Source organism: Balaenoptera ricei, chromosome 6 (assembly GCF_028023285.1).
Source record: "Balaenoptera ricei isolate mBalRic1 chromosome 6, mBalRic1.hap2, whole genome shotgun sequence".
NCBI lineage: Eukaryota > Metazoa > Chordata > Mammalia > Artiodactyla > Balaenopteridae > Balaenoptera > Balaenoptera ricei.
Window position 1 is genome coordinate 41,502,844 of NC_082644.1, and position 25,138 is coordinate 41,527,981.

Genomic DNA, 25,138 nt, shown 5'->3' on the forward strand with positions numbered 1-25,138 from the left:
GGAAGTGGGGTTAAGAGAATGCATGAATGCCCAGGAAGCAGGTGGTAGGGAGGAGACGGAGGCCTGTTTCACCGATTCCTTCTCTTTTGCCTTATCTGATTAGGGTAGGCACGTTTGACCCCAGGGGTCTGCTCATATCCTTCCTGCCCCCTTCCCTTCCCCAGTGTAGCACAGAATACACACACACACACACACACACACCCTACAGAGTGTTGCTGGTTGAAGCTTCACAGCGGGGCCTGAACAGGGCTGCACTACCCAGATGGGCTCCCCTGGAAGGTAGCCTGTGCCATGGGACAGGAACCCAGTCTCCTTTGGACAGACAGTTCTCTCCCTGGCTCCAAAACCTTCCATGGCTCCCCACTGCCAACAGAACAAAGTCCTTCTGCCCCCAGCCTGGCATTTGAGATCTAAAACAACCTATCTCCTTCCTCCCAAGACACAGTCCCATCGAGAAGGACTTAGACTCTGATGTCTCTGACTCCTCATTCGCCAGCCTGGCTCTTCTTCAAGCTCCAGGATATACAGCCAAGTGCCTGTAGGACACCTCCTCCTCCGGCTTCTTATATTAACTTCTGGCCAGAAATCCGTGGATTTCCTACTGCGTCCCCCAAGCCGGAGTCCCAGGCACCGTCACCAATTTTTTCCTTTTCCCCATATCCAATCAGTCGTTTCCTGTTCTTAATTTTACTGCCTCGACAGCTCTCAACCCTATCTCCTCATTTTTATCTCCACTGCCCCTGTTGTAGCTCAGGCTTCAAGATCTCTCATGCTGCGGCCAGAGGACATCTCCAAGACACTACCTGACTGTGGGACTTCTTTGCCCCAAACCCTCTGATGGTTGGGCAGTGATTTTCAAACTCTGCTGGGACAAACTCTTAGGAGCCTCGTGAAAGTAGCTCAGGGGACGCGGGGAGTGATAACAGGGGACCCTCAAGCAATCAGGACCCTGATCCTAACAGAGCAGCCCCACTCTCGTCTTATTAATACATCGGGCTTCTGTACTGACACTTCATTTGAGACCACTAACACGCAAAGTCCAAGCTTCCTACGGGCTAGAGAAGCACACTCACGACTGAGCCCCTGTACGTTTCTCAGGCCCTGCTTCTCCTCCCTCTCCCTCACGCTGAGCTCCATGCGGTGTGTTGTTGCCCAGCAGGCCCCTCTGCTTGACGCCCGTGTCTTTCCGGTGCACGCGTGACCCCGTTGTACCCTTCTTCATCTAACGAATACTTCCTCATTCTTCGTGATTCAGCTTAGGCGTTGCTTCCTTTAGGAAGACCTCCCTGGCCCTCTGGCCCCTGGTCCCCATCCCAGACAATCTGGACAATCCTCAGCGCCCCCATGAGCCCTCCTTAGCACACTCCTTATCCTGCTCAGCTGTGGCTGCCGTATCCAGACACCAAGCCCTGAGCATCCTCAGCTCCCAGAGGAGAGAACAGGCAGGAGTTGACGAATGAATGGATGAACGAGGAAGCAGGGAGGGAATGAGAGCGAAAGAAGAGAACAGGAAGTCATCAAAGGAGTGAGAGGCAGGCCCCTCCCATGTCGCAAGCCCTGATTCCAGCCAAGAACTCTGAGTCTTCGGTTTTGCAAAGGCGGCAGCCCTGTTTTCCTGACAAGATGGTGGGAGAACAGAAGGCCACCCCGTCCAGTGTCCCTGGCACCCGCCCAGTGAAGGGGAAACTGTGTCTCCTGCACACCCTACTTCTCTCTCCAACCTGCGATTTGGTTCAGAGAACAGAGCAGAGTGGGAGTAGGGTAGCTGGCCTTGGCCCCTCGCCCTCTCCTGGGCTTGAGGAGGATAGTCAGGCCACCTGGAGATGCTCTGTGCTTGGCCCTGGGCTGTCTGCCCATGCTGGGAAAGCCGGGCCGGGGCTGGTGCTGGTTCAGTTTGATCAAAGCGAGTCTTTTCTCCTCTCCCTGGGCTTTAAAGTCCCTGCAGACACCCTCCCCATGTCTGGAGACCTCCGCGGGCCTGGACGCGATGAATGAGGAGGTGGGATTTTCAGAGGAGAGAACTCCTGAGGCTGCAAGTCTGGCTCCTGCTTTGGTCGAGAACTCTGGGGAGGGTGTTTAGGGGGAGGGGGTGCCCCAGCTCTGGGTAAAGGATGAAGCTGAGAGGCCACCACATCCTCTGTGCCTGGACAGCCTTCCCTCTGCTCGGGCCTGTCTGGGAGCTGAGAGCCAGTGCCTGGGGTGGGTGTCCACATGGCTCAGGAAGCTCAGGGCCAGACAGGCAGGGGTGCAGAGCCCGCCTGCAGACCCTGTCAGGGCAAGGGGGAGAGGAAGGTGAGAAGACAGATCCCAGCACTGCCTGAGGAGCCCAGAGGCCTTGGGCAACTTGAGGCAGAAATCTATGCTTAGATTCTCCCAGGCCTGCCCATGGGGTAAGGGTACACAGCCTCAGAAGGAGGGGGACCTTTGGAACACAGTGAGGAAGGGCCTGCAAAGCCAGAGCTAAGAGACTCTGAGAATGAAACTGTGAGATCCACTCCCAGCGCAATAAGATGGGAGACGCAGAGTCAGGGTGAAATCTAGCCCCAGTGACTAGGTAATGGTCCCATCCTATGCCTGTCTGGAGAAGATGGGTGTTACACGGAACCCTCAGGGACAGACGTCACCTACCAGGCCTTACAGCCCCACCCAGAGGGCAGAGAACCGGCAGTGCCTACCCCTGTCTGGGAGTTCCCCGAATCTAGCCCAGATGGCAGAAGAGAGCCCCTGTGGGGAGCTGAGGAAGACCACAGACCCCTGGAGCCCTTGACACACTCAGCAGAGGCCCATCAGGCCCTGGGGGCTTCCCACCACGGGCTCTGAGTCCCTGACCACTACACCTAAGAGATCCGAGGTCCTCAGCAGACGGATGGGCCCTGCTTGATGGGAGCTCTGAGGCAGCGGACCCCAGCTCTTACCACAAACCCTCTTGCCTCCTGACGCCTCGCCTCTGCCCTTCTCTGCCCCTTCTCACACCCAGCTCCTTGGTCTCTAAGCTGGTAGCTGTCATCCCCATGCCCTTGCCTGTGGCCCTCTCCTCCCCAAGGCCCCTCGTCCGGTGGCTCCCAGGCCCACACGCTACTCAGTCCCACCCACTTCTCCCACCCTGGTCCAAGGCTGACCTGCCACACAGGGTCTGTGTGCTTGCCACACTTGGCTGAGCTGCGGAAGGAGGGCTGGGAGTAGGGCTTCTTGAGGTTGTAAATGGCCACGTTGCCGTCGTAGTGGCCCACCACCACTAGGTAGGGATGGTCCACGTGCACGTCCAGACACAGGATGCCGCTCTCGCTGCTGAAGGTGTATTCGGGGAAGCTGGGGTTCTTCATGCTGTAGAACAGCAGCATGCCCCGGCTCTGCTTCATGAAGTCATCTGCCTCGGGGAAGAGGGTGGCGGTGATTGGACAGTCCCTGCTGGGGAAGCCCCGGCCCCTCCCTCACAGGGTGGACAAGCCCGGCCCTGCTCTGCCTCTGACAGAGAGCGTGGGAGACCTCTGGGGCTTCATCTTCTCTGTCTGTGAGACAGAATCATGCGACTTGACCCACCCCCTTCTCAGGGTTCACGAGAGGATCCAACAGATAAGGTGACCGGGCATATCTGAGGGACGGACAGTCATTCTCCTTAGTCTCCCTGGGGTGCAGGAAAGGGGGGCTGCAGGCTCAAAGAGTTGTTATGTGAAGAATGTGGGTGGGCTTGGGAAGGAGCAGTATCCTCAGAGAGGGTCCAGATGCCCAGCCCATCTCCTGCCTTTAGGTGCTGGGATAATGGCCACGTACCCCTCATCCCCAGCCAAGGACAGGGGTTCAGTCTGGACTAACACGGAATTGCCTGTAGGAGTCCCACACTAGCCACCTGTGGGCATCTTCCCAGACCCTCTGGTCCCACAGTCCCCAGCTGCAGCCTGAGCCCTAGCTCTAAGCATGCTCCCAGATTCGAAGGGTCCCAGGCCAGCCAGTCAGGCTTCCATAGGCCACGGTGCTATCCCTCTGGCCTGGGCGCAGCCTTCGGTGATCGACAGTGGACCACTCAGCAGACGTCCTCCTCCCGGCCCGCCCCATGGCAAGGGAACGCCTCCCACACTCCTTCATTCTCCGCACACTTGGCGCCCAGGCTGATAACGCAGTCACTGAATGGAATACAGTCCCAGCCCTCCATTCCCGCTCTCCCGCCACCAGCCCAGGACCCTTCCCGAGCTCAGAAGAGCCAGAGCTGGAGAGGTGGAAGTCTAGAGCAGCCCCCTGTCTTGGGGGCCCTATGCTAAGGCAGCCTTTTAGCTCCGCCGGCCCCCCAGGGCTATCTCCTCTGCCCCTGGCCACTGCAGGCCTGGGCCCTCCTCACAGAGTGGCCAGTCCTGAGGTGAGGAGCCCATGGGCGGGAAGGATAGCGAAGCAGCCCCAGCTTGGTGAGCTTTGCTGAGTCATTCTCTCTGTCTTGTTTCTAAGGCTGCCCCTTTCTTGAGGGAGCAGGTGACTGGGCTGGGCTCAGGCACAGTCTGGGCTGGGCTCCCTGGGCTCTGGGCGTGAGCTCAGCTGTGACCAGGTCCCAGGTATCCTCACCCTGGGCACTCTGCGGGCACAGCGGATGCTTCCTGGGAGCCCGGGTTAGGGAGCAGGGAGCAGCCAGGAGCCAGACTGGCCTTAGGTGGGCAGAGTTGGAAGCTGAGGCCAGCCGGCCTGCCCACCAGAGCAGCGGTCTGTGGGGGAGCCCACCTTCCCTTGCTGTGGCTAATTGTCACCAGCTCTGGGACTCCTGTCAGGAACCCCTCCCCTGATCAATTGCACGGGAGTCTTCCTGTGCAAGGAGGGGGCTGCCCCTGGAGAGGAAGGTACGAGGGTCCAGCTTGAGCCACGGGGAGGGCACGCAGTGGTTCAGGAAGGAAAATGCTTCTGCTCCGGGGTTCTTGTCTTCTAAAAGTCCTAAAATGACATCACTACTCAGACCACCAATGGTCTCCATGTAATATCGTTGCTCAGGCTACCAGCAGTCCTAGTGACATCATCGCCCAGCCTGCCATCATTCCCAATATGATGCCGCCAACCAGGTCACCAGCAGTCCCAGTAAGACATTGACATCAAGGTCACCTACAGCGCCTCAGTTCCCAGTGAGAGATACAATCCCATCAGGCTCAAGGCTCACAGAGCCTTGGGCCCTGGGCCCTGGGGTACTTTGTCCTGAATCCCACAGACTACCTGGCTCCCCACAGCAGGACCGGAGGGCCCAGTGACACAGATGGGAGCCCCCAGCCCCACACTCCATTACATAAAGAGGCAGGAGCCCTGAAGTCTGGGGCCAGTGAAGGAATTCCAGGTTATTCTAGGCCATAGGCTTTCAGTGAGTACGTGTGGCTGGGTGAAAGGGAAAGAGGAACAGAGGAAGGGAAAGGGAGAGAAAGATGGAGGGAGGGTGGAGGGGAGGTGGGGAGGAGAAACCACGTGGTGTGTGACTCCAAGGCAGGGGGAGAGGGCCGCTGGCCTGCCCTTAGCTCCACTCTGCACTTCTGCCCTTCTCCAGGAAGCCTTCTAGACCCTTCAGCCTCTCCTCTGTGAGTGCCCACCCTACCCCCAGGAACTCCTCTACCTGTACCGCATTATTACAGGTGGTTGTGAGCAGGTCTTTTCCTTAGCCTGCCACCAAAGGATGGAGTGAGGGAGCATGCCCTGGCGTGGCCCAGCAGGCTTACTCTGTCCAGGGAGAGAGTTGCCTCCTGCTAACCCTGCTCTGCTGGATAATCTCTAAGGCCTCCCTGACTCTGACCCTCAATGATCCATGAGATTTGGGGGAGGAGAATCAACTCCCTAATAGAGCCTGATCTGGCGGTTCTCAGAAAGCCATGGTCTCAGGGGACGGGTGGCTTAATTCCACCATAGACCAAAGCTCTCACTGCCCTCAGCTCCCTCTCCCAGGGCCCTAGCAGAGTAGTGCCCAGTGAGGAGCATGGATGGATGCCTTCTTGGACTGGCAATCACCATTGTGGGCCTCCGCCCCACAGCTCTACCCCTGCCCTACAAGGAAGAGCTCTAGATCACTCTGGAGAGTTCTGGCTGTCAGGAGAAGCCTGGGCTTCTGCTCAGGATTCAGGGAGGGCAAGGCAGACAGAGGGCATGTTGGGGCATCTGGCTAAAGCCAGGTCAGTGGTCAGAGGGAAGCAGATGACAAGCTGCAGAGACAAGGATACCAAGCCAGTGTCGGTCAGCAGGCCTCCTCCTCTCTTCCTGTGGCTCCCAAATGAATCCAGCCCAGGGCTGACTCTAGGGCAGCAGCTGTTTAATGACTCCCTTATTAAGGCATGAAAAAGGCACTCGGAGGGGGCTGTGGTAGGCAGAATAATGCCCCCCAAATGTCCATGTCCTAATCTCCGGAGCCCATAAATACGTTACTTTGCACAGCAAAAGGGATTTTATAGATGTGATTAAATTAAAGACCTTGAGGTGGGGAGATTATCCTGGATTATCCGGATGGACCCAGTGTAATCACAGGGGTCCTTATAAGGGAAAGAAGGAGGCAGGAGAGTCAGAGAAGGAGGTGTGACAACAGAAGCAGATATCGCAATGATGCAATTGCTAGCTGGAAGGAGGCCACAAGCCATGGAATATGGGCAGCCTCGAAACTGGGAAAGGCAGGGAAATGGATGGTCCCCTAGAGCCTCCAAAAGGATGAAGTCCTGCTTCATTCATTGATTCATTTGATTCAAATGAATCAAAATTCATTTGATTCAAATCAAAATTCATTTGATTCAAATGAATCAAAATTCATTTTGATTTTTGCTCAGCAAAACCCATTTTAGATGTCTGACCTCCAGAACTGTAAGATAATAAATTTGTGTTGTTTTAAGCCATCATGTTCACGGTAATTTGTTACCTCAGCAATAGGAAACTAATACAGTAGGCTTTCAGGGAAGGTTGACCCAAACTCTACTTTTAGGAATCAGAGGGAGAGGCCACTCAGGATGGCTGTTCTCTTGCTCTCTGAGCATCCCCTGATCAACCAGTCCCCGCTTCACCTACACCTTACTCACATGACCATCTAATTCTCTTAATCATAGGACTTAATCAGTAACTACCTACGTGCTTGCCCCCTGCCCCGGCTGCTGGTTTCCCTGGCGACTGATGAGCCAACCTGATGCCAATTCCCCCTATAAATGGTAGCCTCCTTCTCCCCCAGCAGCGAGGGTTGTGGTCATGTCCTGTGTGCAGTCTGCTATACACGGTGTGGGTGTTGCTCCAGGACCTTTTGCTTCTGACTTGTAAGATTCCCTATCCAATAAGTTGCGGGTGTCTCTGTCACTTTCTCTGGGCTCCTTCTTTGGTCTCACAGCTGGGCAGTTACCAGGCTTGCAGGGCTGTGGGGTTCAGCCCAACAGCCCTGCAGATGGTACCTTTTTCTGGGGTGGTTTGGAAGCAATCCCTCTAGAGGTCAGGGGGATGGAGGCAATGATCCCCAGCTCTTCTGATGACAATAATGAAACCCTCCCTCAGTTTCCCACACCCCAGCCCTGCCACCTTGGACTCCAGGAACAGATATGGCCCTTGGGTTAGGATTTTCAGTCTCCAAAGGCGGGGGACTGGCCCAAGGCTGCCCCCAAGAAAGTACATCAGTGCTAGAGTGTTCCAAACCTCCAGTGTGGCCCAGAGACCGTGGTGCCAGGCTGGATCCAGCCTTCCAGGTAGCTGGGCTTTTCCAAGAGCTCTCACCTGATTAGAAGTCATATTTAAACAGTGTGGGAAATAGGAGCAAGGCCTTGGAGACAGAATACATCAAGCGGGACATTTAATATGATTTAGGGAAAATGAGGCAAACATTTGAGAACCTAAATAACTAACCAGTAATTAAACTAACAATGGGAATGCCCTTGCACTACAACCCGGTGAGCACAGTGGCCTTTATGGACTGTATTTACAAAGAGACCTGACAACATAATTAGTCCTGTAAATTTTACACAGCCTGCAGCTGAGGAGTGATGGATTTTGTGTGTGGAGGATGAACGGGGAGAAATGAGGTGGATGAATTTCCATTTTCAGTAAATGAAATTAACACTGCTTAATTAGTGAAGCTGACAAATAAATGATCAGGAAAGATTTAAATCCCTACAAGTGTATCCCTGGCCTGGGCAGGCTGAGGGACCGGCCAGGAGGTGGTGGGGCAGAGTGGGAATGGGTTTAGTGCTGGGACTCAGGGCCTGACTTTGGCCCCTTTTGAGGGTGCTGTCCCTCAGGGGCTGGGCTGAGGGACAGCTGGCTCTTCTGCCTTTCTAAGATGTGTCCTGCTAGGAGGCTTCCTCCCCGTCTCCTGTGTGATAGCCAGTCAGGACCACACAGTGTCTAGGATCTGTTCCACCATCCCTGCCCAACAGATCACGAGGAGTCCCCATTTCCCTGCTGTGAACTGCCTAACGGGCTGGAAAGCACCCCTTCAGTGCAGCAGGCTGATATAATTGCATCCCAGCTTTGCCCCGTGGGCCAGCTCTTCCTAGACTACCTCCTTTGCCTTCCAGTGTTCCTCCATCTTTCACCTGCTGACAGCCTTTCTTCACTCTGCTGAGACACGGAGCCTGGCCCTAGAGGGCACCCCAGTCTCTGCCCCATATGCAGCCTGACATGTCCACCATCTGGTACCCAGCAGCCACGAGGGGAGGCGGGTGTGACTGCTTCTGTGCTGTTGCAGGCAATTGCCCGGGCTCTTTTCCTCACCTGCTTGCTCCTGGCCTGGCTCCAGACGACCAGCCTTGGCCCCAGTCCTTCCTAGGGTGCATGCCTACCCCTGCCCAAGTCTTATTTGGCTGGGTCAGAGAATCAACATCTGGGAATTCCAGGCAAAAGGAGCCCTGGGCTGAGCTCATCAGGGTCAAACCCAACAACAAACCCAAATTCTCACTTTAGAGTCTGTCCACAGGAGGCCGAGTCTGATAATGGGAGGTTGGCTGCTGGGAATTTCCAAAGACAGTGTGATGGACGCTGGTGAGCCAGCTGCCCCTCACAATGACCCCGTCCAGTAACTACGGTGCCTTTTGCCTGCCTCAGCTTTGCCCCTCTTTCTTCCAGGGAGGCACCTGGGCACTTGAGAGCATGGGACTCCCAGGGGCGACCTCAGGAGTGAATGCAGGGGCCCTTCTGCATTCCAGCCCAGCCTGGCTCTGCTCAGGCCTCTGCAGATTGATGCTGACATGTACAAGGCTCTGGAGAATAGATGCCCTTTGGAAAACTGGTCAACAGCTCCCGTACCAGTGACAGCAAATACCACCGCCGCCGCCGCTGCTGCCGGGCCCAGCTCTCTAAGAGAAGAGGTAGGGGCCTTGTCTGATACCCCTCTGTCCCTATAGCCCCCGCTCTCTGCTCAGGGCCCCGGAGGGTCCTGCAGGAAAGCTAGGAGACAGAATGCCAGACAAGTCAGCAATGGTTGTCCTTTATGTGCGAGTGGTTCCTACAGCTCATGGGGCACATTTGCTGCTTTTCTTCCACGTATGTCTCATGACAGCCCTGGGACAAAGGGCCAGCAGGTGTCAGCCTCTCCAGGTCACCAGTGAAAACACCAAGGCTGAGAGCAGCTTCTGGCCCCAGGTCATACCACTGGGAAGCGGTGCCATCCAGGCACGTGGATGTGGCCAACAAAGGACAAAGAGACCCTTCCTGGGTGTGTGCCTGCCCAAAGGAGGCCTCTGGGCCTGTTAGGCTTGGGGCCATCGATTCCTGGGGGGTGGGTTACTCTTCTCCACCGCTCCTGGCTAAGGCTGCTCCCATGGACAATCTCTATATGACCCCAACCAGCTGACGCCCCTCCTGGCCCTCGGCGAGAGGAGGATAGGGCTAGAGCTGAAGCAGTTTCTCCTCGCACCTGCTGGGGAGCACCCCACATCCCCACCTCAGTCCTGGGCAGAGAGCCTGGGCTGATCAGCCTCGGAGAGGGGTCCACACCCACTCCTGGGAGGGCCTGCTCAGCCCCCCACCCTGTTCCCGGCCCAGTAGCTGCAGCAGAGGGGGAGGAATGTGCTAGTTCCCTGCCAGAGGGGGTGGGCGCTTCCCTCTTGGCAGTAGCCCATCCTCAGGAGTGGGGACACAAAGCGGGCATTTAGGGCATCCTCAAAGGCGGTCCAGACCATGAGACTGGGAGCAGCTCCAAGGGCTTCTCCCTGAGAGGAATGACAAACACCCACTCCTCCTGGCCCTCCCCTCCCTCCCCGACACCGGTCAAAGAATGGGCTGGGCGGACAGGCGGTCTGAGGGGCAGAGACCAGGAGCTTGTACGCCTGCCAGCCAGCAGCAGCTTGGAGAATGGGAAGGTTTTTCTGTTCGCAGAAGCTAATCCTCCTAGCCAGAAAACATGTTGTTCGCCTAGGGAGCTGCGGCTAACGCGAAGTATGGGGCCCTCTCCCGTTAGGAAGAGGGAACGCCCAGGCCAGTGCGGAGGCAGGGGCTTCTGCAGGGACCAAGGAACACGAAGGGAAAGCAAAGTGCCACACGGTTTCCACAGTGCTGCCTCCTGCTGTGGGGTGATGGAAACTGGCGGGGACGGGAGCGTCCCGGAAGGCGGTGGTCTCCCAGGGTTCGGGGCCAGTGATGAACGTCAAGCGCTTGCCCCCCTTCCCCACCCCGCCTGCTCCAGGGCCTGCTCAGGAAACTCTCCTCCTTCAGCCCTCACCACCAAATCCCTCCCCAGGTCTGGTCCAGTCTACCTTCTCATCCTTCTCAAATCCACTTCTCCATCTCCACTCCACGCTGGTGGTTCAGATCCTGCCATCTCTCCTTGGGATGCCTCCCCAGTCTCCTAGCTTGTCTCCAGCCTCCAGTCTCACGCCTGCAAATCTCCCCTGCAGTGGTTGTGTCCCAGCCCTTCTCAAATTCCTTCAGTGTTTTCCCCTCCGGAGAAGGTCCAAGTTTCCTGGAATGGCTAACCAAGCCCTTTGCGGGCTAACCCTGCCCCCTCTACAGCTTCATTTCCTGCCATATCTCTCATGCCTCCAGACCTTTGCATGTGCAGCTCCCTCTGCCAGAAGTCCTCTCCCCCTCTTTCTTTACCATAATAACTCCTTCGAGGCTCATTTTGGCATATTCCTTCATCCAGCACTAAATGCCAGTATGACAGTGGGTCTTCTCCATTAGACTGTGAGCACCCTGAGGGTGCTAAACTTAGTCATCTTTGTATCTTTCACACCTGGCAAAGAGCTCTGCACTGAGTAGGTACTTCGTGTTTGCTGGTTGAGTGAGAAAATGAACAGATAGCCAGATTACTTACAGGAGCCGTGTCCCACTGCAAACAGATCATTGTACTTTGGATTCCTGCAAAAGAAATAAGAACTGCTTGGCCCAGGAAATGGACATGGCTCTCCCATGTACAGTGGTGCCTTATCTACACTGTAGACATCTACTGTTGAGCTTAGAGACCGGGGACGATCCCATAAGAATCCCAGTCTCACTTTTTTCCATAATGCTACGCGTCACCTTCAAAGTGAGTAAGCGCAGTAGAAGCGCTCTGCTCAGGGCTTGGCACCCAGCAGGCGCTCAGGGATTCCAGGTTTTCTGCAATGTCTATACTCACCAGCAGAGGGCGGTGACGGCCAGGCGCTTGGCTTTGTCATTTTGGAACTTCCAGAGAGGCAGCAGCGTACCCTCCTGGTCCCGGTATTCGTCAGCAGCATCCTCGTAGTACTTAAAATCTTAAACACACACAGGCTGAGTCAGCCCTGGGACTGCCACTTTCTGTCTGGACCTCCTCGGCCAAAACAATTAACCTCTTTGTATTTCAGAGTGGGAATAGTCATAGTACCTATCTCAAAGGACTGTTGTGAGGATTAACTGCTAATATATGTAAAGTACTTAGAAAAATACCTGGCACAGAGTAAGCTCTCTACAATGTTGTTGTTACTGTCGTTGTTGTTTTTGGAGGTAAATTACATTAAAGTGGCTATGTCCTGGAGGATAATAATTCCAGGTCTGTCCATCTTCATATCCACTGCCAAGCCCCGCTGGAGTGAAGCTGCCTTGGCTCCCTCATGGGTCTTCTGAGCTCAAGTTCATCTCCTGCCCTAAATTGTCTCCACCTCCCGCTACCTCTAACTTAGGTAGAAGCCCCCTCCATCCTTCTACTTGTCTAAACCAGAAATCTTGGTAAACCTTGACTGATCTTTTTCCATCATTTCTCATGTTTTCCTTCTGATTATCTTTTTAGTCCATTCACTTCTGTCCAGACCCATAGCCACTTCCTAGGTTCAGGCCCCCAAAGCCATCACCCAGACTCTTACGCCACCCTCCTAGCAGGTCTCTCTACCTCCAGACACTCCTCCTCCAGTTCACATTCTGCAGAATAAACCACCTCCCCTACTGCCCTGAAAACCCCTCGATGGCTCCCCTTGCACAGGGGCTCCCTGGTCAAACCGAGGCTCCTGGCCACTACTTCCATGTCATTTCCAGCCAACTGTTCACCTACCCTCTATGTCAAACAGTGTCTAAAATGTCCTGCTCCTCCTGAAAACTCCCACTCACTCTAGATCCAGCTCAAACTCCCCCTGCTCTGTGAGGCCTTCACTTTCTTGCTGAGCAGAGCTCACCTCCTCCTCTGTCCCAGCCCTGCCTCTCATCCGCTGAAACGTGTGTCATACAGCGTTGCCCCTCTTTATCCTTTTGCCTGTCTCCCCCCGGCAGACAGCTCCTGGGGAGCAGGAAGCACGTTATTTTCATCTCTGGACCCGCAGTGCCTAGCACAGGGCCAGCCACAGAGCAGACACCTGATGACTGTTCAAAGAAGGCAACAAAACAGATCAACAGAAGGGAAATGGTTCTCGGTCTTCTTTCCAGCCCATTAGAAAATGATCCTCTTATCCAACGTGGTCAAGGACATGCCCAGGCACGGCCCCAGCCTCTCTCACAACGCCCCACACTTCGAGGTTTGGGGACTACAGTCAGCCCTCAAAAATGGCTCAGACAGGGCTTCCCTGGTGGCGCAGTGGTTGAGAATCTGCCTGCCAATGCAGGGGACACGGGTTTGAGCCCTGGTCTGGGAAGATCCCACATGCCGCAGAGCAACTGGGCCCGTGAGCCACAATTACTGAGCCTGCGCGTCTGGAGCCTGTGCTCCGCAACAAGAGAGGCCGCGATAGTGAGAGGCCCGCGCACCGCGATGAAGAGTGGCCCCCGCTTGCCGCAACTGGAGAAAGCCCTCGCACAGAAACGAAGACCCAACACAGCCATAAATAAATACATAAATAAAAATTAAAAAAAAAAAAACAGGAGCTGTTGTTTAAAAAAAAAAAAAAAAATGGCTCAGACAAAAAAAAAAGATTAGAGTGGTCAGAGGCATGAGCCTTGATCACATCAGAGATGCCTGAGCTCAGACTATCTTTGAAAAGACTTTGTTTCAGAGAGGAGATTAATTGGTAACACTTCTCTGTTTTCACTTCTTCCCAAAGGGAAAGGTGTATGCAATTTAAACAAATCAAGGTTCAATGCATTTTTATGTGACTGTGTTCTTATAAATGAAAAAGGTTCACCAAGGCCAATTTCTCCATGGATATTAATCATGTTTGCAGCTCTTTGGTGGGCTGACTGCAGAGTCTGGGTTTCAGGAAGCCAAGCTGTGTGAGTGACAAATTCATTCACAGCTACCTTGTACTTTGACAGCTTTGAAAAGCACTCAAGGTCGTTTTCCAGCCTGAATGATAACAAGGGGGCTTGTTTAGGCTGCTGGTCTTGGCAGCCCTGGTTTCTCTGTCCCATGGGTGAGCAATGAGCATCAAGTCACCAAGAAGAACCCTGGGCTGTCAGCAGAGGAGACCAGCCGGCAGTGGGGAGCTGCCAACTCTGGGGAGGCAGCTGCTCCAAATAAATGCACAACCTCTTAGGGAACTACAGGCCACTTGGGAATGTGCTGTTCATGCCATGGGAAGGATTCCGTTTCCCTGGCTCTGTCAAAGACACCAGAATTTCCCAGGCCCCCAGGATTTAAGCGTTTCTGAATCAATCTCTTTCTTCACCTCGTCACTAATTAATCACTCACATAGACCTATTGAGTGTTTATTTGAAATGCCTCTTCCAGCTCAGTGGCTCTGTGGCCTCGTGCTAAAGTGCTTAGTCTACGGATCCAGGGGGCCTGTGTTCGAGTCCTGGTTGTGCCGCTGACACCACACACTAGCTGTGTTTTCGAACAAGTGGCGACATTTCAGCCTGAATGTCTCATCTATAAAGTGGAGGTAATAGTGGTTTTCACCTGACAGTGTGGCTGTCAGGATGAAATAAAATAATACATGTAAATTGCACAGTACAACGCCTGGTACATAGGCCCTTCCCAGGGAAGGCTGGTGCTTGCTGTTCACTGTTGTAACTGCACCTTTTTCTCCAACCCTGATGATGCATTCTGGGTAAGGTGCAGTGAGGCCCACTCCACCCACACCGGAACCTCACCCTCGCCTCTGCCGCTGTATTCTGCCCAATGGTACCCTCCTCCAGCCCTGCTCTCCTCGGGCTGTGTCCCTGCCCGGACAGTATCTTTGAACTCTCTGCAGAGAAAGCTCAGATTCCCTGCGTGACATTCAAGGCCCTTCCTTAACTGGCCCCGACCACTTCTCCAGCCTGAACTCTCACCACTTTCCAACAGAGCCCCTGCTGGGGTCACTGAGCCTGCTGCCCCTTGTCCCCAGAGTCCTTCCCAATTCATTTTCACCGCTGAGTCACTGCTCGTGCCGTCGCCTGCCCAGCACATCTGCCCTCTGCTAATCTCCCACTCAAACTCTGCTTATCCCTTGGCATCCAGCTCAGCTCTCCCTGACGCCTTCCTTGACTGCTGTCACTCCTCACTTCCCCTCCTCCATTCTTGAGGATCCCCAGAGCAGTTTCTGTCTGCATTCTATCACGTATATGGTCCCTAAGCTGGACAGAGTAGAGAACAGAGCACAGCATTAGGAGGCTTAAGACCTAGGTTTGGGTCCTCTCTGCCTTTCACTAGTCAGGTGGCCTTGGCCTTAGCTTTGTCGCGTGTGAAGAAGGGATAAAAATCTCTGCTCTGCCGCCTCCCAGGATTGTTAGAAAGATGCTATGAAATCACTAATGTGCAGATTTTTTGCTGCACCATTGTCAGATCTCATCACCACACCCATTTTTTTCTTACGCCATTGTTCCTGTTTGACCTGTGTTAAGTCTTATCTCCCTAGTGACATCCAGAGAAGGGGTTATTTTTTCTCCCCTTGCACCTGTAGGACGTAGCATGGGACACTCAAATACTCGTTTTGTGTGAGAGATTTTTAATACAGGTAATAATAGTCGTTGCCAGCACTTTAAATCTCACCTTGAGCAACATCATCATATGTGTTCTGGTTGACCATCCGCTCCACGATTTTAGCAGCTTGGGCCACTTTGGTGATGTCATCACTCTGTGGAGATACAGGAGCCACAGGTCCTAAGCCAGCAACTGGAAGGTCGTGCCCTGAGCCACAGCCCTGACTTACAATTGGTTCAGCAGTGCCTCTTTGACTCCGCCCACCCCAGATAGCTCTGTAGAGGCATCTCTTTGTGCCTCAAGGCCCAGTTCTCCCTGACATCCTCTTCTGGGAACGCCCAGCTCACAAGTGGCACAAGGAGTCTGCACTGCCATACTTGGCCCCTGAGCAGAGCCTGCCTCCTGCTCTTTCGTCCTGAGCTTATGCTGGGGAAGGCGTATCTCTGAGCACAAGACAGGGCATTGAAGAGAGCCCAGGAGGGGTATTGGAAGGGACAGCAGACAGGGTACGTAGGAGACTTCTTTGGTGGGGACAGAAGTTTCACCAGCTTGAACAACAAGGGCTCCTGTTAAAGTTCTCAGAGATCTTCTGGTCCAACTTATTTAGTCAAGAGTTGAGGAGGACACAGAGGCCCAGGGAGAGGAAAGACACCTGCTTTTACACAGGGAGTACAAGGCAGAACTGACTCCTGACCCAGGGCCCTGTCCACGGCCCAGGCCAAAGAGAAAGCATGAAGTTTCATGTCAGGGGGAAATGACTCATTCTGAACAAAAAAACAAGATCATCATTATGTGAAATTCCATAATGTAAACCATTTAACAGGTTAAAAGAGGAGCAAAGAGTTTAGGGCTGGCAAGATGGGCCTAAAGAGTTTAGGGCAGATGGCAGGAATGAACCAGTGGAGTGGACAGCCCTCCAGAGGGGCTCCAGAGGGCCAGGCCCATGGCTCTCAAAGATGAGATTTCCCAGGACTGACAGTGTCAGGCAGCGGTTAAGAGAACGGGTTCTGGGACCACACAGACCTGCATCCCCATCCCATCCCACAGATTAGGAGCCAAGTGGCAACTTTAGGTAAATTACATCTCTGTGTTTTAGGGTACTCTGATACAGTGGGGATGGATAATGCCACCTGCGTCATGGGGTCGTTGTAGGATTAAATGTAATAAGCACCATGGTGTTAGTAACCCAGTGCCCGGTGGTGATGGTGACGGTGGTGTCAGAGGAAACCTGCGGCCCATTGTGGTGGGGGATTACTTACAAAGTCACACATGGGGGACTGCCTTTGAGACTCTCTCATCAGTTTTCAAACTGACTCCAAGCTTATTTCAGAAAACCGACCAAGGCCATTCACTGGAGTCTTATAATCACAGCTCTCGGAGTTCACCTGGTCCCAGCCACTCCCCCCCATTCCCTGACCCAAAGCAGGAATCCTTCCCCCTCAGCAGCTTCCTGGCAAACATGTCTCCCCAAGTCAGGCAGTATCTTGTACGGTCAGACAGCCTGTTAGCTGAAACCTACTTCCCTGGGTCTTATACCCATGGCCCTAACTCTGTCCTCCAGCCATAGAGACTTGTGTGCCAGATGATAGGTCCTCTGATGTAGGAGGACAGCGCCTCATTCCTCGAGTCAGCACTCCTTCAGGCGAACCCTCCCAGCTCCATCAGCCATGCATGGCATATTAACAGCCGCCACCTGTCAACCAGTATCAAGCAAGTACTATTTTAGGGGCTGTGCATATATTATCTTGGGTTCTCACGACAGTCTTGCAAATCAGGTATCATTAGGCTGTCTAAGATGAGGGAACAGGTTTTAGAAAAATCCAGCTCCGTGGCAAAGCCAGGATGTACACTCAAATCTGTGGACTCTAGGGCCTGTGCTCTCAGCCCCACACAGAGAGCCAGTTCCTACCCAGCCTGACCACACTTTCCTGGTCCTGGGGGACTCAGGGATCCACATGCACTCTGAGGAGAGAGTATGTTTCCGGAAACTATGCTACTTGAGCAGACACAGCTCTTTGTTGGTTCTGACTGAACTTGTGGCCTCTGAGCCCTTTCCCCCTTTGCTGTCCTAGTCTCTCAGATAAGACAAACTTACGTTCATTTCTGTACATTTACCCAAATCATTAGTGAGACAGAAACCTGAGATCTACCACTGCAGACCTTCCGACAGAGTATCATGAAGTTATTCTGCTTTCTCTCCTCCCACACACTTGAGTTTTATACCAACCTAATCAGATCTGGGTCTCTGAGAAAGGGGTATCACTCTGTTCATGTGCTGGGCCTCAGCAAAGGGGAAGGCAACTGCCACCCCCAATCTGCTCTACAGATAGCCTGGCCCAGTACTTGGGATTCCCAGTTAGAGATCAATTCCCTTGGGGGGAGGTTGAATAGAGTACTAAAGTATTAACTGGCTATGTTATACCCCCAGTGTCCTGTTCCACTGTATTTCTTGGTCCAGAGGGGTGGAATCTGCCTGCATCACAGCCTTTCATGTTAGCCAAGCTGGAAGAACCCAGTGTGGTCCTGCCTCCTGAGATACCAACTCTGGTAGGGCTGAGACCCAAGGACAGTTTTCAGTCTCAGTCACAGGGATCTTTCTTCTGGTCTGTGGGTCCTGGTGACTGCAGTTAAGGTTTCTTTAACCAAGGTCCCAGAGCCCATAGCCAAACCCCTGATGGATCTTCAAGCGAAACTGGACCCAGGCCAACAGCCCCTCTGAAGCCCCTAACCTCTAGGGAACGGTGCAGGGAAAGTTAAGGGTCTGGACAGGGCAACCTGCAGGGCAGGGACTTATCTTTCACCTCCGGGTTCCAGTACTCAGCATGGTCATGATCACCAAGTGCTTGCTCTGTGATTAAATGAAACTGAATTGGGCAGTTCCTATCAAGCCAGGGCCGGGAACCCTCAAACCTCCCCTAAAATGTGACTTTTCACGGGCATGGAATTGAGTGGAAGTGGGCATACTTCAGACAAAGGAAGAGTATGACCTGGCTTCTATTCTGGAGTGGAGCAGAACCACTTCCCTGAGAGCTGTCTGGGAGCTCTCCGAGGTGCTGAACTTGACCCTGGCTTCTTGTGGACATTGTCCTTCCCTCCCCATTGCACGTCAAACTCATCCTGATCTCCATAATGGGACTCTGGCTCCTGACCCAGCTCTCTCTCTATTGAAGGGACAAATGTGGCCCCTCAGCATCTCCCTGTGGTGACCCTCCCTGCAGTGACCTATCACTGTTAACTTCCATGATGATCTCTAAACCTATGCTGGCTACACCCACAGTGAGCTCCCAACCATGACCTCTATTATGATTCTTGCATAGCTCTTCATGGCAAATCCAACGCAGGGTTGCCATACTCATTGACTTGGACTCTATGATCAGCTGTGATCAGCTCTGACTTGGCTCCTGGACCTGAAGAATTGAGTGCAAGTAAACCCAAAGACTGAAGGTCCAAGAGAAAATCACCCTCCCAATCCCCATGAACTTTTGGCCAGGGAGGTGGTGCCTTACCTCACATGCCACTCTGCCCTGGGAAGACTCCCCAGCTCTTCCAGGGTGCACATCAGGCTTTTAATAACATTCATGTCTTCTGTTGCCCCCTAGCCCAACAATCCTGAATTCCTGCTAGCCTCCAGACTTATATAAAATTGGGGTGATCTGTGGAATGCCAGAGGCAGTTATAGCTCTCCTCACACATTCCCACAAGGAAAGAACTGTTCATAATTATCATTAGCACCCTGCCTTAAGTGTCTGTGAAGTCCTCACAGACAGCCAGGCTTCTGTCTACCCAGGAGCTAAGGTACCACTCAGTCATTCTCTGTGACTGAGCCATGGGAGCCCTCACCAAACCTGGGACTCCATAGATGTCATCTTCCTCATCGCCATCTTCCCCATTTTTTTAGCCACTGGGGTCTTTGTCTTCTCCTTCTCTTTAGTCTTTTCCTGCTTCTCAAGCTCTTCTATGTAGGCATCATAGATCTCCCACTAGGCAAGGGAGAGATGAGAAGGATCATCTTAGGGCAAAATCTTCACCCAGCCAGCTCCTCTTCAGCCTTTAGGGCTTGAGGAGTCGATCTTCAAACCGTCACAGGTCTTCATAGTATCCTCTACTTGGCCCACCTTAATTATGTATTCAGTGTTTGTCTTCCCTGTTAACTGTCAGCTCTAGGACAGGAATGAAGGGGCTCTCAGAGCACCCCGGGGCTGGGCTTTCCACCCTGCAACCCAGGGGCTCAGTTGTCAGCTGGAGATCAGTATCGTTCCAGCCTACCACATCAACTAGGGCAGAACAAATGGGCAAAGATCAGCTAGCTCACAGTTTTCCTAGTGATTTATGAGACTCTGAACTAGGAAATTTTTTAAATGACTCCCCCTATAAGGATGGCATAAACATATTGGCTCAGGCTGGCTGTCTACAGCCCTGATCAAAACTTCTCAGCATAAAAAGATAAACAAAAAGTAAGAGAACCCCTGCTAACTGGCTTTGACAGTAAGAGAAGCCCAAGGATAGTAGCAGAGGAAGCAGCATGGATCTGGGGCTGGGCAAATGTCCCAGGCCGCACTGTGTGCACCCCAGATCTGAGCAACCACTGCTCCGTGGAGGCCAGAGAGGCACACCTTACATTTAATAATTCACCCATGGGCCAGTTCTCCACACTGCACTGTACTTCAGTGTTCATTCAGAGCCCTCCAACAACCCTGTGAGGCTGCTTGTCATCTCATTTGACAGAGAAAGAGACTAAGGCATTAAGGGTGACATGATTTGCCTAGGATCTTGCAGTGTGAGCAGCAGAGTTGGGCGCTGAGCTCAGGTCACCTGGCACCATATCCTGCCCAAATCAGCATGGCTATCCAGTGGGACTTGAGGGGGAAGGAGCGTCGGCAGGAACACTGAAGGCTGCTGGATGGGCAGGGTCAGAGTGCTAACACTTCAGAGTCAGCCGTGAGGTGCCACAGGCTGTAGAGAGTCCGGGGGAACGAATGTTCTCCCCAGTTTGGAGGAACTTCCAGAAGCCATACCTGTTTCCCCCTTGGACAGTCTTGCCCTAGGCTGATACAGAGCTCTCTGGATGGAGACCTACTGTCTCATGTGCCTGGAGTTCAGAGACTGGACAAGGAGCAGGGAGGTGAGTGGATGAGGAGGGCAGATTTCCAGAGGGATCTTTGACCACGCCAGTCTCCCTTTTTGCCAAGGGAGATAGACAAGGATACAGGGGGGAGGGAGTGATGGCTTTTAGATTGGCCCAGGGTCTCACCTGATTGGCTGTGGCTGAAAAGTTTGCCTTGGGAGGAGGCTCCATCTGGCATTCTCGGTCCTAGAGAACAATGACAACAGGTGACCCACAGAAAGCCCTCAACTCCTTCTCACTTAACCCAATGGTATATCCGCAGGAGAAGCATTTTTGTTGGAGCTGAGGAAGGGGTGGGACACAGCACTGGGGAAGTAAAGAATGGCCTGGGCAAAGGACAAAATGACGTGGTGAAAGCCTAAAATTTCCATCCAGGGCTCCTTCAGAAGAAGCCTAAGCTAGAAAGTAGGGGCAGTGAAGCCTGATTGTGCCAGTTTCAACCAGGAAGAACTCCAAGTGGGGGATGAACAGATCTGCAAGAACTCAGCCCTTGGCCAGCCTCCAATGCTGGACCAGAGGTCAACCCCTGGCAGGCCATTGGGCTAATATTCCTCACCCTAATATAAAGGTTTCCCCCTAATACTTGGGTCTCTGACTCCACCAGGGGAATGCACCCCCTCCCCGTTGTGTATCACCCAGATTACTGAACGTCAGCTTAGGGACTACAGAGGGTGGTTAGGAGCCGCCGAAACCCCACCCTGTAGATTTCTGCCCTCCTTTCAGGTTGATTTGTGGAGAACACTGCCTTACATATGTGAGTCTCTCCCTGAAACCCTGAGAGATTCTTTCAGCCTGGTACTCAGGGTCCTCCACACTTATGAGCCAGGGAACTACCAGCTAGTCTATCACGGAGACCATCAACTTCAGTCAGACTGGCTCCTAATCTTGACTCCCTGGTACATTCTGGCCTCCCCTTCCTTCCCCAAATCCTGACCTTCACTTCAAGGCCCAATTCAAGTTTCAGGCTCTCAGTAGAGCAATCCAGCCTCCTTGTTACTCCCTCTGAACTCCTGCCTGGATGACTTACTGGGACCTGAACACATGCTCCCAGCTCCCCCGGAAGAGCGAAACTCTTCCATCTGCCCTGTCACCTGCCAGGCTGCGGGCTGCTGGTGCTGGGTCAGGCCTGCTCCCTCCCCACTATGCACCGTGTGGAACTTCGAGAGGAAGGGGCTGGGGGTGGGGGGCTGCTCTACCCGGAGGGGGTTGTTGAAGGTCTGTGAGGCCCTCTCACTGAAGTTGAACTTGTTGGTGAGCTTTTGTTCCTTGGGCTGCTTAGGCGTCATCGATTCTTCTTCAGCCATTTTCTCAGGTGCCTGGAAAGAAAGACCCACAGGACCAGGACTCAGCTGTGGGAAGAAGGTGGTGCAGGATGGGGAGTGGGGAGAAGTCGTGTCCTGGGATAGGATGGAAGTGGGAGAGAGTGATTATGCCAGAGGTGTTGGCACCTGAGGTCTCTTAACTTCTCATCTTCAGCCCCCAGCCCCAGCGAGTCACCCCTGAAGCCTCCAGCCATAGCTGGAGCGGGAAGGGGTGGGATGGAGAGCAATATTATACTGAACCTCAGCGGCAGGCACATCTGTTTGACTCCCAGCTTCAGCTTCCTTGGGCTCTTCTTCTTCCTCAAGGATTTCTGTTTCTGAAATCACCACCTTGGCGGACTCCTGAGAACCTTGGTAGGATATTGCTGTTGAGCTCAAAGTCCAGCCCACTCCCCCATCCCCTGGCAGGGTAAGGCCTTCTTGGTTTCTGCCTTTCAGAGCTCACCTTCCCCAGGGTTCTCCTTGGCCTGAGCCTCATGGGTTAGTTCCCAGACCTACCCAGGACAGCCAGCTGTTAGACTTAATGTAAAGAGAGGCTCTGCAAAGTTCTGGCTTAGCCATCTCCTCCCTAGAGTGACCAGAGAAAGGGGACCAGGCTCTAGGCTGCAGCCTCAGGCTGGCCCAGAGGCTTACCTGCTGCTAACTCATCGAGGTAGTGCTGCCGCCGCCGTCCTTCATCCGAGTCTTTGGGGATCAGGTTTCCGACGTGGCTGAAGTGAACTGCCAGTTGGTCCACAAAGCCGATTAGCTTATATGTGCCTTCCTAAGAAGAAAGGGGCTGAGTCAGCCCAGGGGTCCCTAAAAGGGCTGCAATCAGAATACAGTCTGCCTTTCTTCTAAAGGCCTAAGATAGTCCATCTATTAACAGAATTATAACTTACTAAATCCTCAGTTAACCTGAAGTTTTCATTGCATTGCCAGTTTAAAGAAGAGAAAACAAATGAAATAAAGTCTTTTTTAGGTTCTCATGAAGACTTTTTTTGCTTTTCTTTTCTTAAAAAAAATTTTTTTTATACAGCAAGTTCTTATTGTTATCTGTTTTATACATATTAGTATATATATGTCAATCCCAATCTCCCAATTCATCCCACCACCGTCACTGCCCACCTGCCCCCGCTTTCCCCCTTTGGTGTCCATAAGTTTGTTCTCTACATCTGTATCTCTATTTCTGCCTTGCAAACTGGTTCATCTGCACCATTTTTCTAGATTCCACATATATGAGTTAATATACAATATTTGTTTTTCTCTTTCTCACTTACTTCACTCTGTATGACAGTCTCTAGGTCCATCCACGTCTCTACAAATGACCCAATTTCGTTCCTTTTTATGGCTGAGTAATATTCCATTGTATATATGTACCACATCTTTATCCATTCGTCTGTCGATGGGCATTTAGGTTGCTTCCATGATCTGGCTACTGTAAATAGTGCTGCAATGGACATTGGGGTGCATGTGTCTTTTTGAACTATGTTTTTTTTCTGGGTATATGCCCAGTAGTGGGATTCCTGAGTCATATGGTAGTTCTACTTTTAGTTTTTTAAGGAACCTCCATACGGTTCTCCGTAGTGGCGTATCAATTTACATTCCCACTAACAGTCCAAGAGGGTTCCCTTTTCTCCACACCCTCTCCAGCATTTGTTGTTTGTAGATTTTCTGATGATGACAATTCTAACTGGTGTGAGGTGATACCTCATTGTAGTTTTGACTTGCATTTCTCTAATAATTAGTGATGTTGAGCAGCTTTTCATGTGCCCCTTGGCCATCTGTATGTCTTCTTTGGAGAGAAGTCTATTTAGGTCTTCTGCCCATTTTTGGATTGGGTTGTTTGTTTTTTTAATATTGAGCTTCATGAGCTGTTTATATATTTTGGAGATTAATCCTTTGTCCATTGATTCGTTTGCAAATATTCTCTCTCACTCTGAGGATTGTCTTTTTGTCTTGTTTATAGTTTCCTTTGCTGTGCAAAAGCTTTTAAGTTTCACTAGGTCCCATTTGTTTATTTTTATTCTTTTATTTTTAATTAATTAATTTTATTTTATTTTATTTATTTTATTTTTGGTTGTGTTGGGTCTTTGTTGCTGCACATGGGCTTGTCTCTGGTTGTGGCGAGGGGGGGGCTACTCTTCGTTGCGGTGTGCGAGCTTCTCATTGCAGTGGTTTTGCTTGTTGCAGAGCACGGGCTCTAGGCATGTGGGCTTCAGTAGTTGCGGTACACGGGCTCAGTAGTTGTGGCTTGCAGTCTTTAGAGTGCAGGCTCAGCAGTTGTGGTGCATGGGCTTAGTTGCTCCGCAGCATGTGGGATCTTCCCAGACCAGGGCTCAAACCCGTGTCCCCTGCTTTGGCAGGAGGATTCTTAACCACTGTGCCACCAGGGAAGCCCCCATTTGTTTATTTTTATTTTTATTTCCATTACTCTTTTAAAATTTTATTGAAGTATAGTTGATGTACAATATTATATAAGTTACAGGTGTACAATATAGTGATTCACAATTTTTAAAGGTTATATTCCAATTATAGTTGTTATAAAATATTGGTTATATTCCCTGTGTTGTAAAATATATCCTTGTAGCTTATTTTATACCTAATAATTTGTACCTCTTAATCCCCTACCCTTATATTTCCCCACTCCCCTTCCCCCTCCCCACTGGTAACGACCAGTTTGTTTTCTATATTTGTGAATCTGCTTCTTTTTTGTTATATTCACTAGTTTGTTGTGTATTTTAGGTTCCACATTAAGTGATATCATACAGTATTTGTCTTTCTCTGTTTGACTTATTTCACTTAGGATAATACCCTCCAAGTCCATCCATGTTGTTGCAAATGGCAAAATTTCATTTTTATGGCTGAGTAGTTTTCCATTGTATATATATACCACATCTTTATCCACTCATCTGTTGATGGACACATAGCTTGCTTTCATATCTTGGCAATTGTAAACAGTGCTGCTATGAACATTGGGGTGCATATATCTTTTTGAATTAGTGTTTCTGGTTTTTTCAGATATATACCCAGGAGTGGAATTGCTGGGTCATATGGTAGTTCTATTTTAGTTTTTTGAGAAACCTCCATATTATTTTCCATAGTGTCTGCACCAATTTACATTCCCACCAACAGTGTACGAGGGTCCCACATCCTTTTCTCCACATCCTCACCAACATTTGTTATTTGTGGTCTTTTGATGATAGCCATTCTGACAGGTATGAGGTGATATCTCATTGTGGTTTTGATTTGCATTTCCCTGATAATTAGTGATGTTGAGCATCTTTTCATGTGCCTGTTGGCCATCTGCATGTCCTCTTTGGAAAAATGTCTAGTCAGGTCTTCTGCCCATTTTCTAACAGGGTTGTTTGTTTTTTTAATGTTGAGTTGTATGAGCTGTTTATATATTTTGGATATTAACCCCCTTATTGGTCATATTATTTGCAAATATTTTCTCCCATTCAGTGGGTTGTCTTTTCATTTTCTCTACGGTTTCCTTTGCTGTGCAAAAGCTTTTAA

At 51.8% G+C, this 25,138-nt stretch overlaps 1 protein-coding gene across 1 annotated transcript in view; it reads right to left on the reverse strand.

Annotated features, from left to right (window-relative positions):
- The window catches only part of DNAI1 (dynein axonemal intermediate chain 1), a 43,495-nt gene that overhangs the window by 9,807 nt on the left and 8,550 nt on the right, over positions 1 to 25,138 (reverse strand). The window contains exons 5-13 of the mRNA XM_059926663.1: positions 22,274 to 22,403; positions 21,881 to 21,990; positions 21,515 to 21,634; positions 20,445 to 20,504; positions 19,039 to 19,173; positions 15,263 to 15,347; positions 11,525 to 11,642; positions 11,222 to 11,265; positions 3,120 to 3,367 (exon numbers count right to left, since the gene is read on the reverse strand). Coding sequence (XP_059782646.1) covers positions 3,120 to 3,367; positions 11,222 to 11,265; positions 11,525 to 11,642; positions 15,263 to 15,347; positions 19,039 to 19,173; positions 20,445 to 20,504; positions 21,515 to 21,634; positions 21,881 to 21,990; positions 22,274 to 22,403 — 1,050 coding nt within the window. The remainder of the gene's footprint in view (positions 1 to 3,119; positions 3,368 to 11,221; positions 11,266 to 11,524; positions 11,643 to 15,262; positions 15,348 to 19,038; positions 19,174 to 20,444; positions 20,505 to 21,514; positions 21,635 to 21,880; positions 21,991 to 22,273; positions 22,404 to 25,138) is intronic.